Source organism: Scardinius erythrophthalmus (assembly GCF_964197995.2).
Source record: "Scardinius erythrophthalmus genome assembly, chromosome: 6".
Classification (NCBI taxonomy): Eukaryota; Metazoa; Chordata; class Actinopteri; order Cypriniformes; family Leuciscidae; genus Scardinius; species Scardinius erythrophthalmus.
In genome coordinates, this window is record NC_138226.1 from 8,946,745 (window position 1) to 8,957,201 (window position 10,457).

General features: G+C 35.6%; 1 protein-coding gene across 1 annotated transcript; it reads right to left on the reverse strand.

The window, feature by feature from the left end:
* Positions 1-5,524: 5,524 nt before the first annotated feature.
* Positions 5,525-9,129, reverse strand: LOC308691959 (uncharacterized protein). The gene is made up of 3 exons (XM_081367570.1): positions 8,786-9,129; positions 6,155-6,211; positions 5,525-6,071 (listed from the first exon to the last, which is right to left on the reverse strand). Exons 1-3 carry the CDS (start codon positions 9,069-9,071, stop codon positions 5,830-5,832), a joined length of 585 nt encoding a protein of 194 aa, XP_081223696.1. The 5' UTR covers positions 9,072-9,129; the 3' UTR covers positions 5,525-5,829.
* Positions 9,130-10,457: the final 1,328 nt, after the last annotated feature.

Here is a 10,457-nt window from a genome sequence, read left to right on the forward strand (position 1 = left end):
AAATGCAATTAATGGCATCTATAATTTCACTTAGCCATATGGTAAACAAGACAGCATGATATAGAGGCTTTTGTTAAACACAGCTAAGCAACAAGAGGTTTAGCAAACATAGCCATGTGCATATCAACATTTCCATATGTATATTATTTAGGATATTCTAAGGCTCTGACCTGCCATGTTGAACTAGCTCAGCCCTGTTCCCCTCAAAATCCTCCTAGTACATACAGTACAGCATGTCATTTCCCATGACCAAATGTCCCTGAATGGTCTCAAAATCAACCGTAGCATCATAATTCAGCATGACTAATGAAAACAGACTGGCAGTGCTGGAAATAATTATGACTCTGAATTATTATGAAACATTATTATGCAAGTTAAACATGCATGTTTCTGATGGATTTATAAAATGATGTTCCTTTCAAATATGTTGGTCAATGAACTTTAAAGGGCAAGTAAGTAATCAGATTCAGACATCATGTTGGCATCATCTGTTTGCTGAAATCAGAGAAGGAAACACAATTTCCTCATTTCCTTCCATACAGGATTTCTCTAATGTGGTTCTGCCACTTTCCATTGTGTAGTTAAACAACAGGATAATGTGGTTGAAGGCCCGTTCACATCAAGGATGATAACTATAAAGATAACGATAAACAATAGTTTTAAAAATCGTTCTCAAATCAAAGAATAGCAGAGATAACACCACAGCTATAAGGATAACGGCACAGAGAAACGATATCGTTGGAATCACTTTCAGAATGATTTTATCCAGCTGATGAACGATAAAAACATTGACAGCCAATAAGAATCCATTCTGCTGTAATGACCTCAAGCATTTTAAGTGACAGACTTCGAATAAACAGAAGAACAATGTCGTTCTCTGGTGTGGAAGCTAATATAATATATATATATATATACACACATTTTAATGTATCTTAAAATGTCATTTGGTAAAGTGGAATTTTCAGCAGCCATTACAGTCTTCAGTAAATGTGTGTGTGTGTGTGTGTGTGTGTGTGTGTGTGTGTGTGTGTGTGTGTGTGTGTGTGTGTGTGTGTGTGTGTGTGTGTATATACTGTATATATATATATAATCGTTTACAAAATGTGAAGACATTTCAGGCCTGAGAGGTTGTTCACAAAGTCATTTGAAACTCTTTTACTATTAAAAGCTTCAGGGTAACCCACACTGAAAGTGTCTCAGGGTTGTTTAATAATGTGCCCAAGGAGAGCTATGTGGAAGTCAGAAGAATAGAGAAGGAAGTAACCGACATTTGACACTGTGATCCCCCATGTCTCTAATATAGCTTGTAGAAAGCAAAAACTATTTCAGAATGCTTCTAAGCTCAACTCGGCTATTTAGAGGACCACAGAGTTCTGGAAAGCTTTGTGCTCTATTGATGTGTGCCAGCCAGGCCTTTAAATAAGCCTGTGATGTCCAATAATCACACACTACCTAGTTTGAGAGGACCCACTCGCATTCTTCACTCCATGAAACATTGTTATATAAACTGTAAGTGTCATGTGGTTGAACCAGTTTACCCCCTCATGTCAATCTAAACCTGTATGACTTACTTTCTTCTGTGGAACACAAAAAAAGACATTTTGAACAACGTTGAGGTTGAAAAGAACACTGAACCCAATTGAACATCATTGTAGTCAATTTTAAAAATCAACACAAAACCACGACTGTCAAGTGGCATGCCTGTTCTGGTTGTCATTTCTGCAGTGTGAAATTCCACTTATTTTATAAATCACGTATAACCCTGAACTGACAGAATGTTAAAAATGCTATTAAGTAGAATTTACATTTAAAGGTGCTGTATGTAGATTTTCTACCAAAACGAATCCTTTTTTTTATTGCCTGTGAGTGAAGGGGTTGTAATCTCACATTAAAATTATCCACTTTGCGGGTTTTGCTATTACCTCTGAAAGCAAGTATTCTTATTTTTATGTGAAGGTCCCGGGTCGGATTACCGCCAGTGACGTCACCTGCATGTGCGCTCCCGAGCCTCTCGCCTCGTCTAGCTTACTGACTTTGCACTCAACAGCGACGACACTGCAACTTATGACATGGACTTATGACTTATGCAACTTATGACATGTCTGATAACACTAAGAAACGACCTGCGCCCAGCAAAACACCGACTCCAACACAAACTCCACATATTGATAAAAAACTAAAAAAAAAAGTTTTTTTTCTGCTGAAGCTCGTAAGGCCAGACGTGAATCTGATGAACTTCGGGTAAAAAACACGGATCAACATCGGCAGGGCATTTGAATCATGGAGAAACCTTATCTACAAACCTAGAATGTACATTTCCTGAAGAAAATGTGAAGTAGTGCTTGCAGTGGAAAAATTCGGCACGGTTGATAGGGTTCCATACTTATCATGTTACGAGCATGGAGCATTAGTTCAACGTCAAGCTGATAAAAGTAGCCAATTATTTTAACGTTGCAGTGAGAGTTTACCTGAGTTTCCAGCATGTTGTGGGATGCTTTGTGTGTTACGTCCAGTTGCGTCTCAGTCTGGCCGGTACCCACAGTGCTCGCTCATAAATTCGAGCACGCGTAAGAGCACGCGCTTGTAAACTTATTGGTTGCAATCTGAAACATCACCGCCAGAGGCCACTAAAAACTACATACAGCACCTTTAAAGTCACCATGAAACCAAAATTGACAATTCTTATTTTGTATTGAATAGTGCAGTATTTATTATGAATGACATCTCCGTGCACATCATTATTTTAAAAACAATTCATGTGTCCTTGTAATTTTAATTAAAATAACTTCCCCTTGCTTTTACAACGACATCTCTTCTGTTCTCTGGTGACGTGTTTACTGGCGTGAAGGCGGGACAACCTGTCACTCTAATGAGATCGACCAATAGTAAATCCCAACCATCCTATCTATTCCAGATGGATAAATTCAAATCCCGCTCTACATTTTTTCCTCATTTGAAAAGCGTTTGACTCGGATATGTCACAATAGAAACAAAAAAAAACTATTGCAACTTCCATTTCATGCCAACATTAAAACATGGTGTCCTGCCCTACCCTGCACTGGTAGGCCACTCATTCATTCTCTCACTTAAAGTCTATATCTGATTCTGAATTTGTTCTTTCCAGACAGCATTCATCTGTTCACAATCTGTTCCAATCTACTCTTGACTTGGAAACTTCAAACCAGCATTTAGACCAGAAATGCATGCTGGTATAAGCTGTTTAAGTGCAAAAAGAACTCTTGTGGGTTCACATCAGTCGTTTAGCGAGGATAAATCTCTGACCCGGTTTACCAATACACTGTCTGCTGTGAGATGCGTGAGCTGCTTACGGCTGCGGCATCAGACTGGCCTGAGAACATCAGACAGGCAGGCAAGAGGAGGAATAACAATTAACCTATGCAGTGAGGACACTTCAGTCAGAAAAAGGTTGAATGGGGAAAAAGTCCAACTTGAAAGGAGCCACACTTCATATACACAAGTGACTTGGACAGTTGCAAGTGTGGTAAATCATAATGGCTCAAGCAAGGTACTCCAAATTTTTTTGGAACACAGAACTCTGATGTAATTATTTGATACTCTTACATGTTATATACATACACAGACACACACATATAGATAGAAAAAAATAGTTGCTATTGGTCAATCTCATGTGAGTGACAGTTTGCCCCGCCCTCACACCAGTAAAGACACCATCTGAGAAGAGAAGAGATGTTGCTATAAGACAGACAAGTTATTTTGATTACGAGGGCCCATGGATTTTTTTTAAATAATTATGAGCATGAATATTGAATTAATCATTTATAATAAATATTGCAATATTCCATAAAAATAAGAATAGTCAATCTTGATTTAATGGTGTTTTTATTCTGCTAATTTAACATGCTTTTGTTTTAAAATGCACCAAAGAAAATTGACATCTGATTTGTGGAACATAGGCCTACATAGGGCAGATTTATTTCAAATAAGATGAAACAAAAATGTACAAATACACATCATACAAAGTCTTGGATGCTATGCTATTGCACAAAAAGGTCATAGACTCACAGTCTGGTTCTAATCTAGAGCTCTAACTGCAACCATTGTGGTTAAAGATAGACAATTAAGGATCTTGCATTTCTGAATTAAACTTTCCCACAACTCTAATGGAGGAGAGAATATAAACAACACTTACCAATGTTTATAAAAGCAAAACTCAAACCAGCAAGCAGCATGAATGCCTCCAAAACCAGAATACATGACTGTAAATAAAACTAGTATAACTTACCCATCGAGTGTAATACAGTTTATTTTGCTGAACGCCAACAGGATAGGCCACGGTTCAAACTCCTTCCTTCTCTTCACTCGTTGTGCTTTAAACCAATATCGCCATGTAGTGGCTGAATTCTGTTCCTGCTGCTCCAGTTGTGTTTGACAGTTCCACGAGGCTGTGCTTGAAACCGGGCAAATAAAATTAACTACATATTAAAGTTGACGGTAATAATAACGAGGCTGTGAGGGATTTTTATCATGACGTCATTTTGAAAAATAATTTCGCCGTGGGTTCTAAGCAGATTCGCTGTGAAGTAAAATAGCAAAAAGTAAACAAATGTAAAAAAAAAAAACAAAAAAAAAAAAAACAAAACGGTTTCTATAACAGGTTGCTATATAGGTTACAATTGCTGACACAATTTCACATAATTTTTAATGCTGTGCTAAAACAACTAAATTAGCTTTTAGTTTATGTCCCACTGTAAACACAGTAGGCCTATAAGATTACACATCGCCAACAAGTAAATTTGTAGGTCTATCTAAATCTAATTTGTTAGTAAATGTACACTAGTCCTACCTCATCAACCTTTACGTATGCAACTGTAATTTGTGACCCTGGATCACAAAACCAGTCTTATGTTGCACGGGTATATTTGTGGCAATAGCCAACAAAACATTGTATGGGTCAAAATTATAGATTTTACTTTTATGCCAAAAATCATTAGGATATTAAGTAAAGATCATGTTCCATGAAGATATTTTGTAAATTTCCCACCTTAAATATATAAAACATTTATTTTTGTGAATGGATGCAGCACTATCGCCAATAGAAATGGACAACTTTAAAGGCGATTTTCTCAATATTTCGATTTTTCTGTACCCTCAGATTCCAGATTTTCAAATAGTTGTATCTCGGCCAAATATTGCCCTATCCTAACAAACCATACATCAATGGAAAGATTATGTATTCAGCTTTCAGATGATGTCTAAATCTCAATTTTAAAAAAAATTACACATAAGACTGGTTTTGTGGTCCAGGGTCACATTTGTATCTTAGTGTATATAATAGTAGAGGTAGACAACAAAAAAGTTTAAAGTGCTTAAAACTCAAAAACAATAGCATAAGGTTCATCTGCTTTAACAGTTAGTTCACAGAGGATGGTAGTATTTATCATGCAATTGTTCAATTATTGACCAATCATTTGTTAAAAACTAACCTGGAAATGCAATTAAGTGTTGTTTCTCATTTGATGGTCATAAAAAATACACTTTATTTGATTTGATAATTATAATCTTTATTATAATCATAAGGTCAAGTAGAATGAAAAACCTAAAAAAATTACATTAAAATGTATTTGAAGATGTCTAAGCTTAAAAACTTTAAGAAATACAAACTTTGCCACTGTTTATTATGTGCAATATATAATTTATATGCCCAGTTTGGTTTATTCTAACTTGTACAATATAATTGGTTCTCAATATAAAAAAAAATCAAAACTCCATCACCAATCAATTATTAAAAAATGTTTTTTAAAAAAAGAAACAAACTATTTAAGTACATAAAGCCAAACAAAACAACAGTTATTTTTGTAGTTCCTTCATGAGAGGTCCTTCATGCTTGAACAAAGCGTTGACCACATCCTTGGCAATGCTTTCACAGTTCACACAGTGAAGCAGTTCCCTCATCTTACTCTGGCATGTTGGTTTCGCTCTCACATTTGCAACTAATTCACTGTGCAAGTCAAGATCATCAATGATTGGATCAATGCTCTTCACTCCTTGAATCAACTGACTGGTGTTTGCTTTCAGAAACTTTTGATAATCTGTGAATATAAAAATTAAAAAATTAAAACAATAACAGGAAATGGAAAATGAAATAGGAAAAAATATAAAGATTGAATCTAACCTTGTATTGACCTGTTACCATTTTCTCTTCTTCCGCAGTCTCTATCAGGTTCCTGGACTGAAACATTAGAAAAATAATAAACTCACAATAATCCTATTTATGGTTTTTTTTTTTTTTTTGTATTATTGCTGCCATGAATTGAGTTAATTTATGCCTTTTGGGCAGTATTTAGCTTTGATAACTCTGCAGTAAATAAATAAGTTTGATAAGTCTGCAGTAAAATAAATGGCTGATAAAGGCTATAGTAATAGATACAATTCTGAGACTGAATAATCCAGGAGCATGACACTAAATAAAATAAATTCATCTTGGCATATTCTACAAAACAATAGTACCAAAAAAAAAAAATACATTGTTCTGTATCCCAGATTTGCACATGACATTGTTAGAATGTAACCTTCCTTAAAATTGGTCCCAAATAGTTTGAGTCCTTAATTAAGATATATACTCATTTGCCGAGTCGGTTTACATAAAATATCTGTCAGTTCATACAATTTTTCATTATACATTCAATAGAGTGCAACAGTGCACGTCCCCTTTTTCAGCATTGCTGGTTCCGTAATATTTTATTAATATTTCAGTAATTTTTCTCATAATGATTTTAAAATAGTCTTTGTTAAGACATGAAACAAGCCAATCGGCTATGAGGTGAATCACAACACTACAAACTTTGATTTTAAGCAAAAAAAAATTTGAAAATCGGGCAAAAAGACAAAGGTACAAGACTATAGCCTACTTAACTTTTAGTGAGGGAAAGAATTCAAAACACATGAAGCATTGCGAAAAGCATAATCAAATTGCGATGGATAAATATAAAACTACTGCATATATATATATATGTGTGTGCGTGTGTGTGTGCGTGTGCGTGTGTGTGTGTGTGTGTGTGTGTGTGTGTGTGTGTGTGTGTGTGTGTGTGTGTGTGTGTGTGTGTGCAAAATTTGTATATATAGTCTATATTTCAGTATTTTGAGAGGGTATAGGGAGATTACATCATTCGCAGTGCTTCATGGGAGTGGGCGGAGATAAAGAGCTATTTTGAAGTGTGTTGCTTTTTTCGACACTGATTGGAGTAATTTTTACAGCATCATGGGTAATGTAGTTTTACTTCCAGAACCCGGCTGTTGCACTCTATTATGTTTCCCATTGCAAATAAATATAAACCACACTAACTTGTTACTTGGATGCCTGATTGTACCGCAGTGTTTGCCGTCTCTAGAGAGAGAGCGAAAAAGCCAAGACCATGTTATTTTAAATTATTATTTAATTTCAATTTGTGCTCCCGCGGGAACTCTGGATTTCCACGGTAAACCTAAGGCTTGTTTGAGATGCGCCTTGCCTCGCCTGCAATGTAGCCGAGAGTAGGCGGCTGCAGTGAGAGGAGGAGTGAAAAAAGCGCAGGCAAGACGGACAGTTCTCTCTTCTCGCAGTGGATCTGACACCTGTGAGATCAAAGATGGATATCGCGGGATTCACCGGATTCACGCTTGTGTACAGTGTTGCTAATAAACTGGATAGAATTTAAGTTCTGTTGCTTTTATGAAAATAAATAGAATGAACAAGACACCCAAAGTAGCCTACTTATTTAATTCCATTCCAAATACATGTTTATCAGTCTTTTTTTCTTTAATACAGACTTGTTTTTTTTTTAAAATAAAAAATACATTGCATAACCCATAGAGATCGCACTGTTAGTTAGTTTGGGAATATTCACACATAATTTATACACATAAAACATGATATCAGAGTTTTAAAATCAAACATTTTAAAAGAGAACAAATACATCACGGTTGTTTAAACCAATGAGCATTAAGCTGTGTCGTCAGCAAGTCGTTTCCCATCATGCTTTTGATCAGCGCAGTCGGTGGAGAGCAACTGCGCGCGACTGCAGAATCCGACAGGTGCGCCTTGCGCTCGCGAGAGATTTTTGACATACGTCAGCATGACATCAGAGCAAGGCGGACCGCACTCGGACACATTTCTAACCGGCATGCATCTCGCGCTGATCACCGGTGATCGATTCTGCGCAGATTTTGCTCATCTCAAACAAGCCTCTAGTGTGCATCTTGAGACAAAACAATGGCACTGATATAGGCTATAAGATATGTCAGTGCAAGTTGCTTTCAGAAACAGCTCAAGCATGCATGGTCTGGGACTATATGTCTGTGAAAGGGGGCGTATTTTATCGAAATTTTTATTTTTATTTTATTTAAGGCTATTTGTTTTTTAAACACCATAACTCGTCGACGCCATTTTGTTCATTCATGAAGTCGGCTAAACTACTTTTTTGATTAGGCTACATTAACTTTGTATGTTGAGCACATGGGCTACCGTAACGTAGGCTATTTGTTAAAGTGGGCAGGCAAATCTTCTTACTGAGGCTGGATGTGAGAACCCTATAAAACATTGCACATACAGTTTGTTTATTCATAAGATGAAAATACCTGACATCTTTAGTAGGCTACATTTTCACGAATGATCTCTATGAAGACTCAAACCCAATCTTATAAAAAGACTGTTAGGCTACTGTCCAGTTCCACGACTTTAAGCTAAAATAGGCCACTTACTTTATAGGCTAACTGGTTTTTAATAGAATGTGCACAATGCGTTTCATAGACTACCAAAGCAACATACCTGAAGTGTCCACCGTTTTGATCCATTCTCTGAGTTCAGGAGAAAATTCATTCACATCATCGTCTTTCAGCAAATTCAGAAAATTTCGACAAACATTTTCACCCTTTCCATGGATGATGTCCAGAAGTTTGATAACTGCATCCGTGGGAACTGTCATAGATTTAAGATGATCGTATTCTGTCGTTGTTATAAGTTCGTCAGTTTGAACATGTTGCAAAATAATGTTCCAATCCGATTTAAGCCAACGGATGAGCTTAATTTTGCTTTTCAAAAGAACTTTATCCATTTTTGACAACAGGTTTACTCTACAACCTTGTAGCCTACTGACGTGTACGAAATACCATAGAGACAGAGTTTACTTTCGTTTTCGATCTAAAGTTATTCTATGGGTGAAGATCGTTTCAAAAGAAGCTGTCTCGACCTTCTGCGTTAGTTAGTTAATTCGTTTATTTATTTATTTATATGCTTTTTGTTTGCATCTTACAGCACATTATATAGGCTATTATCTAATCTCATCCACTGTTAATTTAGGCTACAAACCTTGTCAAATGAGGCAGTTTATGAGCTAAAACTGAATTTGTAAAACTATTAGTCCAGGTTACTAACCATTCGTTAAAAAGCATTGTCTATGATGCCACTTTGTCTTCAGCAAATACAACATTTCTGTTTTGTTTTTCAACTTTATATATATATATATATATATATATATATATATATATATATATATATATATATATATATATATATATATATATATATATATATATACAGTATAAAATATACAGATTTAACTCAGTTTTTAAGTCAGTTATGTAATTTAAGGTAAACATCCATTTGTGTAACTCTCGCCAAATGTATCTTGCATTGCTTGCTATTAAATGATTGTTAAAAGTACCAAACTGAAAGAAGATCATACTGAAGATCATTGTGTTTCAGTGATTAAACCAAATGTTTTCATCACATATTACAATAATCTTGTTTGAAACAATTATGTGGAGTGAAAATGTGTATAACTGAATGAAAGCATTGGATCAGGTTTTGAAAGAATGACTAGCTGTGTCACTCTCAAGTGTGATCAGTTTGGATTTTTGTACTAAGAGGTTTGAAAATGTACACCTTTTTTTTTTTTTTTTTTTTTTGGGGGGGGGGGGGGTCACAATTACAGTTTTTATTTTTCCCTGCTTGCTAAACGCCAACAGGATAGGCCACAGTTCAAACTCCTTCACTCGTTGTGCCAAACCAATATCGCCATGCAGTGGCTGAATTTCTGTTCCTGCTGCTCCAGTTGTGTTTGACATATTTTACATATTAAATTTGACGGTATTAATAACGAAGCTGTGAGGGTTTTTTGTCTTGATGTCATTTTGAAAGATAATTTCGCCATGGGTTCTAAACAGTTCGATGTTAAGCAAAATAGTTCAATTAAACAAATATAGTGAAAAGGTATAAAAGAATAGAAATGCTGGGTTGTTTCAACCCAAATTTGGGTCAACTATGGACAAACCCAGCCATTAGGGTTAAATTCGTAAATTAGCCTACATTTTTAACCACATGTTTGGGTTTGTCCATATTTGACCCAAAATTGGGGTTAAACAACCCAGTATTTTTAAGCTAATAATATATTTTATATACTATTACAATTGTTGACACAATTTCACATCGTTTTCAATGT

Excerpts from the sequence above, each read along its gene's own strand:
- LOC308691959 (XM_081367570.1), bottom strand. The coding sequence starts at position 9,071 with ATGGATAAAGTTCTTTTGAAAAGCAAAATTAAGCTCATCCGTTGGCTT. Across the intron at positions 6,212-8,785 it reads CAAAACGGTGGACACTTCAG|TCCAGGAACCTGATAGAGAC; the intron begins GTATGTTGCTTT and ends CTAATGTTTCAG. Across the intron at positions 6,072-6,154 it reads TGGTAACAGGTCAATACAAG|ATTATCAAAAGTTTCTGAAA; the intron begins GTTAGATTCAAT and ends TTATATTCACAG.